Genomic DNA, 15,766 nt, shown 5'->3' with positions numbered 1-15,766 from the left:
CAACTAACTTCAACTGCCATTCCGAGATCATGTTTGATCCTCGGCTAGGCCAGCAACCATGAAAAATAGCACAGAAATGAACAACAGTTTAGACGTAGGTAAGAGTAATTCAACATCACATAACCAACAGGCCTCAAACAAATTAGGTAATTAACCATGGAGTCATAGCTGCTCTAACTTTACAAAGTACCAATGATTCAAGGCAAAACAACAACATCAACAACCTAATCAGTAAGCAGCAGTACTTGATCAACAGATATGAGATAGGTAACAGAAATGGATTACACAAATTAGTAAGTGGGGCAGCTCATCCATCATCTAGTTCTAGTCATCACAGGCCTAAGTGGGGCAGTCGTAGTGCCCAGTATTGCCCACCTTCATCCATAGTCCAAACAGCAAAATAGCAAGTGAGATGATTAACACATTCTTCCAGCAACCAACCTTACCATTACCATTAGAAGGAGCAATGCTTTGAGGACAAGCATCCTGAGGAACCGGATCATAGGGGAGGGGAGCTGCTGCTCCCAGAGATGCATTGGCATCTCTCACTGATGCATGAAAATCTCTTAACATTTTGTGTGGGTTGTGTTTCCTATCCTAGAAAGCCTGCTGCATGTGTCTAGGCACCCTTGCCAACATATGGGTGCCATCAATGGCACCAATGCAGTCCTAAATTAACAAGTACTAGTGCAATAAGAACAGTGTGTGACAGCTCCATTTAGTTATGTCGGTGCAAAAAGTGACCAACAAGTAAATATTTGTTGTTTTGCCGTACATTGACATAGTGTTTATACTGGTTCAGGTAACGTGCCCTATGTCCAGTTTGAGTCGGTCGGTGATTTTATTCCTGAGCCCAGGTGCTCGAAGTTTGCTGTGGGGTTACAAACGAGTGGGAATAAGATGGGGTGTTAGAAATCCGATCGGACTCTGGACCGAAGGGCCAAGAGTGACGGGAGCTCCTACGTGCGCTAAGTATTGGAACGTATGCTTTGTGTAGCTTTAGAGTTCTAGAGCTATGAAGCTATTCGACTGCTCAGAATATCTAAAGCTAGTAGAGAGAGAGTCGGAATGATCCGTTGTTGTTGGTAGAGAGCGCATCCCCCTTTATAGATGAAGGGGACAGCCTTACAAGAGAGAGAGAGAGAGTGTGTGTGTGCCCTAATCTTGTTGCCCACGCCGTCAGGTACAAGACAGTTTGTCGGCGCCCATAATACTGTTGACACCCAGATACGTGTGGCAGGCTCCATCGTGTTCTTCTGGTATGGCAAATGTCGGCGCCTACAACACTATTTGTGTTCTGACATGTCTGGAAGGTTACAAAGTACCCTTCTACCATGGCCTGACAGTACTATCATGCAGGTGTGCAGGGTACGGTCCTCGGTATTGCGGTTGACTTGAGTGCCTTGCCTTATCTGCTCCGCCTGATTCTTGGGTCCTCACCGAGCGGGCGTCCCGGATCAGTCGTTCCTAGTTGGCTCTGACCGCGTCGGTCGGAGAAGAGCTGTAAGCAAAGGTTCGGTGTATTCCCGGTTAGAGAAGCGGGTCGAAGTCGGAAGCGAGCGTCGTCCCCTCCACGACAGGCCTTCTGGTTGGAGAAGTGGGTCGGAGTCGGAAGCGAGCGTCGTCCCCTCCACGATAGGCCTTCCGGTAGGAGAGGCGGGTCAGAGTCGGAAGCGAGCGTCGTCCCCTCCTTGGCCAGGCCTTCCGGTCGGAGACTGGATCGCTCTTCCGGCCTGTCGTGAGGTATCTGGGCGACCCAGGAGTTGCGCGTCGTTTGTAATGACGTCTGCTGGGCCGTGCTTTTGTTGGAAAGCGGGCCTATTAGGGACCCCAGGTTTATGAACCCGACAGGATCGTCCCCTCCACAATAGGCCTTCTGGGTGGAGAAGCGGATTGGATTCGGAATCGAGCGTCGTCCCCTCCACGACAGGCCTTCCGATCAGAGTCGGAAGCGAGTGTCGTCCCCTCCTTGGTCAGGCCTTTCGGTCGGAGACTGGATCACTCTTCTAGCCTGTCGTTAGGTATCTGGGCCGGCCCAGGAGTTGCACGTCATTTGTAATGACGTCTGCTGGGCCGCACTTTTGCTGGGAAGCGGGGCCATTAGGGACCCCAGGTTAATGGACCTGACAAGTTAATTATTAACAGTGAAATTTATAATTACCTGAAAGTAAGGGTTCCATCTATGGCTACCAAGGATCTTTGGATGAATGCCGGGTGTATGAGGCTTAATCTTTTCACTTCTAAGCTCACCAACAACATACAAAACTTGGTGAAAGTGCTTATAGACAGTCTCAATTGATCTCCTAAAGGCCTGGTGAACTAACCTAAACCTTTGGTTGTGTTCAACAACATGAAGGAACATTGCAACATGCTCCTTAACTGTGCACTAAGCCTTTTCAGGTACAAGGCCCCTATCTCTAAAAAGGTTATAGAGAGAGAGAAAAGGAGCTCTGGTTATCCTTATCATGGATAGACACTCTGCATCTGTGGAGTTGAAAATGGCTTGTAAGGTCTGCTTCCTATGCTGCTCAGCATCACTCCTAAGATGGTACAACAAAGGGCCTGGTTCTGGCCTAGACCTCCTAAGCCTAGTGACAACATAAGACACCATAATAACTACCAAGGCAGCAGCTTGATTGGCCATCGACTCACGGTTTTGGGCTGAATTCATCTACATGCATGAACATTCAAGACAAATAGAGTTCAATTGACCCTGGCTGGCCTCAACATGGATGTGTAATTAGTAAAAAACAGTAGGCACGGCTGCATGATTGAACATGCCTTCCTGTGCAATGGACATCATCATCGATCATAATAAAAGATAAACAAAAAGCATGAAACCATACTGAAGTAAGAACAAACGAACATTTGAAGCCAAACCCTAAATCCAACATCACATAACCAATCAACTGGCACCAACTGCTCAGATAAGCCACAAAGACGGCACCTTGTAGAAGTAAACCGAAACCCTAGCATCATCAAATCAAAGAGTACGTCGATTGGGGGTGGATTTCACCTTGGGGTGGTCGACGGAGCAAACGCCAAGCGAACAACGGAGAAGAAGAAGACGAGGCGACGAAGAAGAAGCAGATCCCGACGGAGAGGAAGCAGATCCGGTACACAGCACCACCACGCGCACCACCGAAACCGAGGAAGACGAAGGAAGAAGATGACCGCCTCCCGGAGTCCTAGCTACGAAGATGGTGCGGCGCCGCGTCCGACCAGATCCGGGGCAGGGGAACGGAGAGGAAGCCCGCCGGGGAAGAACGCCGCCTCGCCGGACACCACACCTCAACACACCGCCGGTCTCTCACGGGATTTGGTGGAGAAGCAAGGGAGAAGGAGAGGAGCTCAGCGCCGGAGGGGCCGCTTATAAAGGCGGCAGATTTCACCGGTAGCGGAAGCGCGCACGGAGGTTTCACCCTTTCCGCGTGAGCCCGCTACAGCCAGCCGCCGCCGAAATCGCCCCTGAAATCACCCGCGAGGAGCCACGCGCGGCCGAGCCTAAGAAAAACGGAGGGGAGAAGCATTTCCCTAGAGCCAGGCTGCGGTTGTGCTTTGAGCATCGTACGAGCCGGGCTAGGAGGTGGCCCATGGACATCAAACACGCGCACTGCAGCTAGGGATGTAGCCAGGCCGTCGGGCCAGCGCTCCAAACACGCCCTTTCTAAATAAGGTAAAACTCACTCACCGCGTCTTCCAATTCCAATCGCACCCAGCACCCTGTGTCAAGGTTGGAAAGCCTATCTAGGGGTGTGTCTGGTCCAAAGGATATGTCTAGATAAGAGAGGGTGATCCATGTATAAGTATTGTTTGTTTCGCGGATAACTTGATATGGGTAAGCGTTAAAAGAATATCCTCTGGAGATGCTAGATGAGTGGAGTATGTTCTTAAAAATCTACTACTAAACAAACTCATCCATGTTTTCTAATCTCGGTCATTAGTAACTAGATTAAGGATTATTAATATATTGCATTGTCGCTTAGTAAATGTAATGTAAATATTAGTTTTGATAAGTGATAGTACGTTGAAAAGGTGCATGATTTGGCTCCCAATCAATGTAGTAGTGCCGAGTAACATATTTTATTTGTAATTAGTAATTACCATGTCAAAAATAGTGTTAATGCGTATATATTACAAGTAGTATATAACTCGTTGTTGTTTTTATAAAAATAAATAAAAACACTCCACATTTAGTCAACTACTCCAGTCTCGTCTCGTCCATTCTTATCCATCCAATCCAACTATAAAAAGGTACTGTACGTAGTTTGTTCTATCCATCCACGAAACAGTTGCCGTAGATAGATGATCTTATCATAAATCCATAACTATATATCTGTATCATTTCTAAATTTACCCTCAATCAAAGCAAATACACGGATATGGAACGGCAGCAGCCAGAAAGGGCGCGAAACAGCAGTGGTCATTATGCCTATCTTCATGTCAAACCTCTGAGAAGCAGCAATGGTAGTAATCCTTGTTTATTCCTTTGTTCAGGACCGGATCGGCTCGGATCGGCATCGGAAGAGAAAAAGGGAGCAATCATGCTCATGCATACATCATCCGGCCAAGGAAACGAAAAAGCAATAATGGGCGGTGCTGCACTAGCCTTACGAGAGAGAGAGAGAGAAAAAAAACCCCACCCGTACTACGTAGGGAGGAAGGCTTGTTCACCCGCCATATATTCCCCCTCTCTGTTCCTGCCCTTTGAGTTCAAGCAAATTCTTGCCATCCTCTCCTCTGCGACGATCATGCCATGCCACATAAACCAAATCCTGCCCCAATTTTTAAATCCTTGTCCGGCCGCCCGGCCTTTGCATTGGAGTAAAACATTTCCACGGAATCTTCCGATCATCTACCAGTTCAATTCCCCCGGAGCTTAGCTTATTCGTTTCTCAATGCCACATTGCCAATTTTATATATCTATATGTATATATAATATATATAATGTACTGCCCCTATGGGCGGGCTAGTGCGAACGAGACTTTGGTTCCAATTCATATATCTATATATATGTATTATGTATGTATGTATGTATGTATGTATGTATACGATCGTGATCGTCCTGAGAGACGAATGAACACTGAATACTTACAGGCGCTAGCCTTTTTAGTTTAATGGCGACGGCAGGTACAGTGTTGCTGTCGAAGAATGATGAGCAGGACTTGTCCGCGTTTATGGAAACCGATAATGATCGACGTGATAGCTGACAGTTGACCACAGCTGAGGTTATATTCTCTTACTCTCTCTCTCTCGCACGAACCTTCCACTCATATACACTGCGTGGCGGTTCTGTACATAAATTCTTTGATTCTGATTGAGTGGCAGAGCTCCTATCTTTATTTTTTTAAAAATACTGTGTGACGGTAATAATCTCTCAAATACCTTGCCCCCCCCCCCCCCCCCCCCCCCCAAAAAAAAAATCTTAAAGACATTATGCCACCTATTAATCAAACAAGTGTTTCATTCTCAGTTGTCAGCAGCAGGGCTGGCTCACCTTCAATTTTGGTTCAGCAGTTCATTCTTAACAGGATCGGAGCAGATCCATCAAGATATATATCAAGAAAAAAATGTACAAGGATCGTTCTCATCTTCTAATAACAATAATAATATACTCTAACACTCCCTCTATTTGTTTATACTTATACAGTTATACCCCGTGTTCTCCTCCTATTGGCTATTGGGACTAGAACGCTCATTATTCTCGTCTTCTAACCTGGGCCCCTAGTAGTTCTGAACACGTCAACGACGTGCTGCATTCTGACTTTGTGCTAAGCTGGCGAAATTTCTGGGTTGCATGCTAATATATAATCAATTAAAAATTATTTCAATATTGATTCCCTGTAAAAAAAATATATATATACAGATGACCATTCGCTCCACTTTATTAAAAAACTATGCATTTGGCTTAATTACTGGCGTTGATATGAATATTCCAGCTTTAAAGGTGCACTATCGAAGCGGCTGACCAATGAAGAAATTTCAGGGTCATGATTTCCCTGTTTCACACTGTACCTAGCTAGCTTGCTCATGACATTCATAAGTCATGGACTCATGCATGCATATGTGGCACAACACTATTTTTTTGTGCAGTAATCAGGCACGCTAAATATTTTCCATTCCATTCTTAAGAACTTCGTAGGTTCACGTTCTGACTGGAGCTGACAAGGCACACAAGGATATATGCCAATCCTGTCATGAGTGACGCAGCGCAAGAAGAATTTCGTGGCGTCACATAATGGAGCTGATGACAGTTTTTCTTAGCGAGCACTGCATCTTGGAATGTATCAGAGATATCAGACAAGAATGTGTGAGCAAGGTCATGAATGACATTATTTTCCAAGATATGGTCTTTGCATAATAAAAGATTGAGTTGGATGTTTCTGGCTCATCTGCATATAAACTAATAATCACACGATATAATATAAGCCTATTTTTTGTATTTATTAAATGGACGACATGGCATTTCTCCTGATGATAATATACACTATATATCACTCTAGGGGCCAGGGTGGATATATACATACACATGTCGTGTGAATATCTTCCCGGTACTAGTATAATAATATTCTTGTATAATACTACTACTAGTGGATGATATCAACTATATACAAAGAGAGTGCTCTATTATTGTTGAAATTTTGGTGCAAGTCAATTACCGCGTATTGTCCGTGTATTCCACTTGTATACTTATTATGCGAGATTAATATCATTTCAAATAGATAGCTACCAAGGTCTGCATTAAAGGAACCCAGAAACAATTTACGAGCAACTAGGCAGAGTTTTAGTAACAATAAGTAGGCCCGGATATTCGGCATCACACCGATGCAGAAAAAAAAAACATGGCGTGAAAAAAATCTAAATCCTCAATCAAGTGAGCTAACAGATCCATATATGCCTTGATGGCATTGCACTTGTCTCATTACTTTTTCCCTTGTGGGGGCAATACCTGTCAATGATAGGGCAGAGAGGCTCGGTGAGAAAAGGATATAGGCTTTGGATTCCCATGCCACCTCAGCAATTAGACAAAACCAGAATTTCCTGGCTTATTATGGTCTGACCACAGATTATGAGTAAATTATCATGGCTTTTGTCCCGGTGATAATACGTGGCTTGCCCACATATATTAATATTATGAGTAAATATGTGGTTTGGCCACATATTATGAGTTTACGATATATAACCCAGGAGTGTGGTATATACATATGCCCTATATGAACAACTCTTAAGCCTCGTACTTCATGGTATCTTCTTGTACAATTAAGCCTCGTACTACTAGATCACAACAATTAAGGGTGCTCTATAGTATTAATATTTTTTGTGCAAGTCATGTACTGCATATTATCCATGTATTCTAGCTATATTATGAGTATATTATATATAACCCTAGAGTGTGGTATATACACATATCCTATGTGAACATATCTTAAGCTAGGTACTTCACGACTAAGCATTAGGTATCTTCCTATACAAGAATACTACAGTATAACAATTAGAGTCCACTATTATTGTTGAGATTTCCGCATAGTCAACTCCCATTTATTTTTTGTGTATTCACATTATCTAATTCTGCAAGATTAGTATATTTAGGGACTTTGAATTTACGCTTTGGCGTGGCAAAAAAGGGGCTACGACAACTAGCATAACCGTTGGCCTAAATAGAGCCATGTCTAATGGCATTAATATTTCACTTGTCTTCCATTCAAAAGTTTCTTTCACTTTTGACTTTGAATTTACGCTTTGGGGAGGTAAAAAAGGGCTCTATTGATATGCGCTACGACAAGTGGCGTAACCGTCGGCCTAAATAGAGCCATATCTAATAGCATTAATATTTCACTTTCATGCATCCATTCAAAAAAATTCTTTCACATTTGACTTTGAATTTACGCTTTACTGTGGCAAAAAAGGGCCTCGTTGATATGTGCTACGGCAACTGGTGTAATCGTCGTCCTAAATAGAGGCAGGTCTAATGGCATTAATATTTCACTTGTCATCGATTCAAAATTTCCTTTCACATTTGAATTTGAATTTATGCTTTGGCGTGGCAAATAAAAGGGCTTTATTGATATGCGCTACGGCAACTGGCCTAACCGTCGGGCTAAATAGAGGCATGTCTAATGGCATTAATATTTCAATTGTCTTCCATTCAAAAGTTTCTTTTACATTTGACCGCTAATATATTTTTGTATAGATTGTGTTATTAAAATCCTGAAAATTAAGAGATCGTGCAAGTGTTTTGTAATACAAATCTATACATATATTATGCGTGCAGTGTCTTCTCCAAGCTAAAAATGTAAGAGCCATTCGTATTTGTAAATATTTAGAGTTTGCTCAAATCTTGCCATAAACAATGTTTTTCCATACCCGGAGGGAGCACATTTTTCCGTGTAGGGACAGCCGTCTCTCTCTCTCTATATATATATGTGTGTGTGTGTGTGTGTGTGTGTGTGTGTGTGTGTGTGTGTGTGTGATAGGACAGGGAGTCTTGGTGAGAAAAGGATATGTGCTTTGGACTCACACACGCCTCCAAATCCAAAACCAAAATTTCCAAGCTTGTGGTTCAGCCGCACCACATACGGCGGCCTCCACTGCAAAACAAACCCGCTATACGTTAAAACCTCGCTGTTATTTGCCGGTGTCTTTCAGACGAGCAGCAGTGATGACGACCACAGCAGGGGGGATAATCTAAACAAAAATCCTCTCTCGCTCGCGCACGGCTGAATCACCGCCAGCGCACAAAAAAAAGGCAAGTTGCTAGTAAGAAATTACTAGAATTATGTTGCGGTGCGATTCCAGTTCAGTTCAAGTCGTGTGTTGAATTTTTCTCGCCGCAAAGATAAGCACTAGTAGTAGCAGCTCATTTGCGCCCTATTCGCTTAGCTGATAAGTTATGACTGAAAATACTGTAAGCAGCTGATTTGTTGTGAAAGAAAAATACTGATCGTTGACTGAAAAAATACGGCTTATAAGCCAAGCAAACGGGGCAAAAGCCGTAAGCGCCGTCGTGTACCTGCGGAGCTCCTGAATATTCTGAAACGAACGGGTCCTTTCAAACTTGCCAGGATTATGCTCCAACCCAATACAGAGCAGCAGCTGCTGCTGCTGCGTGAAGCGTGATCGAGAAATGAATTAGCAGTGGGAAAAAGGACGCCGTTAATTGAGTAGTAGAATTAGATTAATCACATAATTAGGCGGCATCATTAGGAGCAGTGATTAATTATTACTACACGCGGAGATTATTTATAACTAAAGGTAATTACGGCGCGAGGAGCTAATTAGCTGCTGTGCGACAGAGAGGGAGGGCGGGGAGCTTCGGCGGGAAGCTGCCTTCTCCCGCACGGCACTAGAGGCCCCTATAAAAAGGGACCCCCGGCTCTTCCCCCTTTCGCTTCTCCTAAACCCATCCCCTCCCACCATTCCCGATTCCACACCAGAGAAGCTGAGAAGGGAAGGAAGGAAACCAAGAGCGAGCGAGGTCGATCGAGCTCACCGCTCCTGCAGCAGACTAGTAGTACTTGTTCACAAGTGACAAGTTGTTGGAGGAGCCATGGCGTCGGAGGTGTCGTCGGAGACCAACCAGAACCAGGGCGGCGAGGAGGAGACGCGGCTGGAGCTCCCGCCGGGCTTCCGCTTCCACCCCACCGACGAGGAGGTGGTGTCGCACTACCTCACCCACAAGGCGCTCAACAGCAGCTTCTCCTGCCTCGTCATCGCCGACGTCGATCTCAACAAGATCGAGCCGTGGGATCTACCCAGTAAGCACCATCACACAGCATCAGCTCCCTCGCTCTCTCCGAGCTCCGTGGCCGGGTTGTTCGTTCGAGTCCGTCGACCTCGGGTCGATCGATTTGGGATTTACGTATTTGGGAGCGAAATTAAATACATAGAGCGCTGCTAACAACGGCGGCGGCCGGCCGTCGGTTCGTATGCGTATGCAGGCAAGGCGAAGATGGGCGAGAAGGAGTGGTACTTCTTCTGCCACAAGGACCGCAAGTACCCGACGGGGATGCGTACCAACCGCGCCACCGCCAGCGGGTACTGGAAGGCGACGGGCAAGGACAAGGAGATCTTCCGCAGCCACCGCGTGCTCGTTGGGATGAAGAAAACGCTCGTCTTCTACACGGGCCGCGCGCCGCACGGCGGCAAGACTCCCTGGGTGATGCACGAGTACCGCCTCGAAGGAAGCCTGCCGTCCAACCTCCGCCGCGGTGCCAAGGTGTGTAGTGTGTACGCACGCAAAAGATCCTCTCGTTTTTTTTTTCTCGATGGATGATATCGCCTTGCTAGCTAGCTCATCATGATCCAAATGATGAGCTGCCGCCCAGCCTCGTGCTCGTCGTGGCCGGGCGGCTGGCGGACCACGCGGCGGCCGCGCGCTCACATGTCAAGATCTCGTTTTTTTTCCCCCTCTCTTCTCCTCATCCCCTTTCTTTACACCCTTCCCGGCTGTCCCTGGAGGTTGTTTTCAACGTGCTGTGTTGTCTTGTGTTTGCGTTGCGTGCAGGACGAATGGGCTGTGTGTAAGGTGTTCAACAAAGACTTGGCGGCCAAGGCTGGGAAAATGGCGCCGCTGCAAGCCGTCGGCGGCGGCATGGAGCGCAGCGACTCGCTGGCCTTCCTCGACGACCTGGTGTTCGACAACGCCGACCTGCCGCCGCTCATCGACTCTCCGTACGCCGAATCCGGCCTCATCGTCGACTTCAACAAGGTCGCCGGCGGCGGGGCTTCCAGCTCCTCGTTCGCCGCGGCGGGCACGAGCGACAGCGGTGGGTACCAAGTCCTCAAGGCAGAGCCGCAGCCGCAGCTGCCGGCGGCGAGCAACAACCCCGTGGGCGGCGGGTTGTACTCGTACTCGTACCAGCAGCAGGCCGGGGAGCCGCAGCAGGCCATACGGAGGCACTGCAAGGCGGAAGCGCCGGCGACGCTGCTGACGAGCCCGTCCCGCGGCGGCGAGGCGGGCGCCGACATGTTCCATGTGGACGACCTCCTCCAGCTGGACGGCTTCACGGACTACTCCAACATGTGGATGTTCTAGTTCTAGCTAGGCTCCGATCTGCCCGCCGGCCGGAGTAATACTAGTACTAGTGTGATTTATTTGGTTCGATCGGTTGACGCCGCGGCGGCTGCCGGATCGATTAGTTGGTTGATTTTATTAACTTATTACAGTTGTTGAGGTTTGAGTTGGAGTGCATCATCAGCCGGCCTGCGACATGGATGCAGTCATGGTCGTCGTCGTCGTCATAGGGGAATGGAGGAATGGAAGGCCGGTAGCGCCGATTTGGCATGGACGAGGTCTGATCAAGATGTCCAGACCTCGCCGGCGGCGGCCTCTCGTATGTAGCTCCAGGTTGGTGGTGATTGGTTGGCTAATCTTCATTAGCTAGCTAGGTAGCTAGATATATATGTGTAGCCTAGCTAGAGCTATACTGATTAGCTAGAACAGCAGCAGTGTTGTCGTAACCGCGTCTAGTGTTTGGTCGATAGAAGTATGTGTACATAGTCGCCATCCATCAGCTGATTAGCTAGCAGTATAGGAGTCGTTGAGTGATGAGCAGAAATGAAGCATGTTGTTGATTGATTGATGGTTATCATTACCGTCTGATTGTGTGCTGAGGTATCATTAGCTAGCAGTATAGGAGTCGTTGAGTGATGAGCGAGCTGCCTAATCATATCGCTGTAATTACCCCCTCTTTGTAAATGTACTCCTTCAATCAATGTAATGAATCCAGTTCCCCTTCTTCTCTGGAGTGACACGATGTGAATTGTATACGAACGCGGTGATAATATACTAGTACGTACCTAGTTACTTTTGGACTAATGAGACCTGAATTAATTCCCCATCATTTGCACTGCAGTGTCGTTGGGCAATGCAAGCTGATGGATCGGATCCATCCCGTGCGTGCGCGTGGCGTGATTAGACGTCGTCGTAGACGGGAGCTGTTGATCGATCTGACCAGTGATCACTACTACTAGTACCCATCAGGTGACGAGATGATGCATGAACATCATGTGTACACGGTCCCCCTTCCGAAATCGGCCAACAGGCCTGGGGCCTCGTCAGTTGTCGCGCAGGAACAATGGACGTGTGTATACAAACAAACTTGGACAGGCATCTCGCAGCGGCAGCATCGATCAGTGGCCGGTCTCTGCTGTGCTAGAGCAAGCGAGCGGAGGGCCTGTGATTTTGCTTGGCCCCGATGGAAATTGGGAAGTGGAATCGATGGATGGATCCATGGCCCGCTTGCGTTCCGTCGGACGCAACGATGCTTGGTGCAGCGAAACCCGGTGGGGCAACCGCGTCCGTCCTCGGGGTCGGTGGGGACTGGGGATGCACCCAGCCGGCGGCGCGAAAACTGCCCGATCGCACGCATGCACCGGGCACGGCGCCCCGGTGTGAAAACCTGGACGTTTTCCTCCGCCTGCCTGCCTGCCCGTCGACGGTCGCTGTCGCCACGCGGTGGATGACGTCACAGCTTTAGGGGAAGGTGGAGGTGGCTGGCTCTGGGCCTCTGGCGGCCTTGACCTGCGCGTGGGGCGCCGGGCGCGCAACGGCCTGGCTAGCTGGGCCTGCCTCTCCGGCGACAGCTACTGCCGGGGCCAGATCTTGCTCCCAGAGTCCCATCCTACGACAGACGTGATTGCCAGCCCTGCCTGCTCTCCTCGGAATCGGATCGTCGTCACGGGTTCACAGTGCACATGCAGTCTGTTTGTGCAATACTCATGTGCACAGTAATAATAATAAGGAGAAGAGGAAGGAAAAACAACCCTCGGCGTTGCAGCTGGGTCCAAATGTCAGCGAGAGAACGCATTAATTGCGTTGGTTAAGGAGACATTTTCGGTATTATGAGGTATATATTTATATTTATAACAAATTATAATAATGTATGCAAAATTGTATTTGTATGAACAAATAACCAGGGCAATCAGCGAGCCTATGCATGTGGCCCTCCTGTGCTTGGGGTTTTCTCGAGCCGATTACATTGCTAGGCCCCACTCGCTGATCCTAGGATGCATGTGAGAATTCTTTTTTATTTTTAACACTTTTTAAATTAATTTTAAATCTAACACTGTTTTTTTTAAACTAACACTTTTGGCCACGTCTATTGCCATGGCGCGGTGAAAAGCCTGTGCCGCGCCATGCATAGTGACGCGGCGAGACGGGTGATGTGGCGACGACTGGGGCGTTGACCGGTGACGTGGCAGGGTCTGCCGTGCCACCGATCTTGGCGCGGCAGTGACGCGACATAGCCCACAAGCCGCCCTCCCTCCTGCTTGCCCGCGAGTCGCCCATCCTCCATCCTGCCCGCAGCGCCGCCGCCGCCGCGCCTGCACGCCGCCCGCCACGCCTAGCACCGCCCGCAGCGCCTACACGCCGACCGTCGCGCCTGCCGCGCCACGCACGCCGGCGCCACACGGACGCCCTCACTGCAGTTCAACCCTCGCTGAGGTAAAATTTGGTGCCTATTTCTTCATAATCAAAACCCTTACTTATGAAAGAGACAGGGGCCTGAGAAATGTTGTTGCCCCATGAAAGAGAAGTTTGAGGACTACTGGTCTACAATTCCAATGCTTTATTCCTTTTCTTTTATCTTGGATCCTAGAGCCAAGATAAGACGATTCACTAATGTTCTCCAAATTATGTCTAACCTAACTGATGAGAACTATTCTGAATATTTAACCACTGTTAGGGCTAACCTATCTGATACTTTTGCTAAGTATGATAGCAAGTTTGGTGCTGTGAGATTGCAAAGGGCCATAGTTCCAGGCCCTGCTTCAGGGAAGAGAAAGACTGCTTGGGGGAAAAATTTTGGTGGCACTCTAGGTGGTGGACTTGGTGCTGGTGCCAGCCTAGCTGGTGGACTTGGTACTGGTGCCAGTCTAGCTACTGCTGGACTTGGTGCTGGTGCTAGTCTACATTCTGGACTTGGTGGTGGTGCCTCTTCATCCACTAGGAGGCCATCAGCATGTGCTTTGCTGCAGGCAACACACTCTGGTGCTAACCTGAATGCTTCTGAGTTGGCTGCATACCTTGACAGTGACACCGTCAACCAATATGATAACGACTTCAATATCCTCAACTGGTGGCATGAGCGCAAACTGTCATATCATGTTCTTTCCATCTTAGCCAGAGATGTTTTGACTGTGCCTGTTTCTACTATATCTTCAGAATCTGTATTTAGTCTAACTGGCAGGATCATCGAGGAACGGCGACGGCGTCTAACTTCAGACATGGTGGAGATGTTGTCGTTAGTGAAGGACTGAGAGCAAGCAGATACAAAGACTCAACATACCATGGAGAATGTGGAGCTAGTGGAGGCATTTGAGAACTTGTATCTTGATGATGAGAATGTGTAATGCTGTGGCCTATGGGCTTGTACTCTTTTCCTTTCCTTTCTGGATGACTGTAAGACTTAATGAACTTATGAAGACTTATTAAAGCTGTGGGCTGTACTCTTTTCCTTTTTGGGGTTTTCTCACGAGGTGTGAGTTTTTACCCAGAAAGGTTTTTAATGAGGCAGTCATTGCACTAAGCAACTAATATATCAGTTATTTATGTTTACATTCATGTTACTTATGATCTGTGAAAGATGTTTACTTGTTAAAAGATAACCGAGAACTTGTTGAAAGATGTAACTGAGAACTTGTTGAAACCTGTTTTACTTGTAATCTGTGAAAAATTCTGAGCTGAACATGTTTTTCTGAGTCTGCCTTGGGTTGGCACGGGCACGCTGGGCCAGTCGGGCCATCGGGCCGACATGGCACGGCACGAGACCTTTAGGGCCGTGCTTGGGCCGTCAGTGCTGCCCGTGGGCTGGCACGGCACGGCTCGATGCGCTTGGCATGCTGGGCCGGGCCGGGCGGCCCGAATGGCCATCTACTTTTGGCGAGAAACGGCTTTGGAAATGAACTAGCATGCGATTGCAAGGCTTGCGGGGTGCCGCAAGTGCCGAAGCGCACCAAACAAGTGCCAAAAAGCGCAACGCGGACGGTGTGGCGCGGTGAGGAAGCGAACCAAACGCGCCTTAATATGATATCATTTGGGATGAAGAAGGATCACAAATCGTGGGTATAACCAAACATGCACCAGCTGGACCGTGCATATTCAGTCCATTCAGACATCACCCCCACACCTTCCGTGTGTCTTCTTCCTGTGCCTGACAGTGATAAGATCTCAATCTCTGTTTGCTTGAGCTTATTCAGAACCCACGCAATCACGGAGCTGGCCCCACTGTCTCTTGTCTCATTGTCCCAACTCAATGCATGCATGATTGGCACGGAGACAGATGGGTACCCCCCCCTGGTCCCTGGATATGTCGTGTGCCATCATTAACGTACCTCGCGGGGACAAAACGAAGACAGTGCCCTACATATATCTTCATACATGGAAATATGCAATGCATCTTGGCATTATATTGGCTTGGCTCCTGACGGCTCTGTTTGCTGCATGCATGCTGGCTTCAATTCAATAGTGATATATTTACAAGACTCGCTAACGACGCAGACCCTGAAAACAACCTTTGAAAAAATATATGCAGACACTATAACGTAAACAGACACACACATGCCAGCTTCGATGCACCTACGGTGGATTGCGAGGTGAGACAATCTCAAGACTTTTAGTACTCCTGTAGTACGTACGTACCCAGTTTTTCAACCTCTGAATATAATGCGGCCCAGATCCTGGCCGCGTGTACTGTGAACTGTTACGTAGTGCAGTGAATAATGCCATTAAGCTACTGCTACGGGTTGCATGCTAATTAACCAA

The 15,766-nt window shown here is 47.8% G+C and overlaps 1 protein-coding gene across 1 annotated transcript; it reads left to right on the top strand.

Annotated features, from left to right (window-relative positions):
• Positions 1 to 9,402: 9,402 nt before the first annotated feature.
• Positions 9,403 to 11,739, top strand: LOC136547599 (NAC domain-containing protein 46-like). The gene is made up of 3 exons (XM_066539566.1): positions 9,403 to 9,755; positions 9,939 to 10,216; positions 10,505 to 11,739. The coding sequence occupies exons 1-3, from the start codon at positions 9,548 to 9,550 to the stop codon at positions 11,033 to 11,035; spliced, it is 1,017 nt and encodes a 338-aa protein (XP_066395663.1). The 5' UTR covers positions 9,403 to 9,547; the 3' UTR covers positions 11,036 to 11,739.
• The last annotated feature ends 4,027 nt before the right edge of the window (positions 11,740 to 15,766 follow it).

This window comes from Miscanthus floridulus, chromosome 3 (genome assembly GCF_019320115.1).
Source record: "Miscanthus floridulus cultivar M001 chromosome 3, ASM1932011v1, whole genome shotgun sequence".
NCBI lineage: Eukaryota > Viridiplantae > Streptophyta > Magnoliopsida > Poales > Poaceae > Miscanthus > Miscanthus floridulus.
This window is presented reverse-complemented; position numbering and strand designations above follow the sequence as displayed.

Excerpts from the sequence above, each read along its gene's own strand:
- LOC136547599 (XM_066539566.1), top strand. The coding sequence starts at position 9,548 with ATGGCGTCGGAGGTGTCGTCGGAGACCAACCAGAACCAGGGCGGCGAG. Across the intron at positions 9,756-9,938 it reads CGAGCCGTGGGATCTACCCA|GCAAGGCGAAGATGGGCGAG; the intron begins GTAAGCACCATC and ends ATGCGTATGCAG. Across the intron at positions 10,217-10,504 it reads ACCTCCGCCGCGGTGCCAAG|GACGAATGGGCTGTGTGTAA; the intron begins GTGTGTAGTGTG and ends CGTTGCGTGCAG.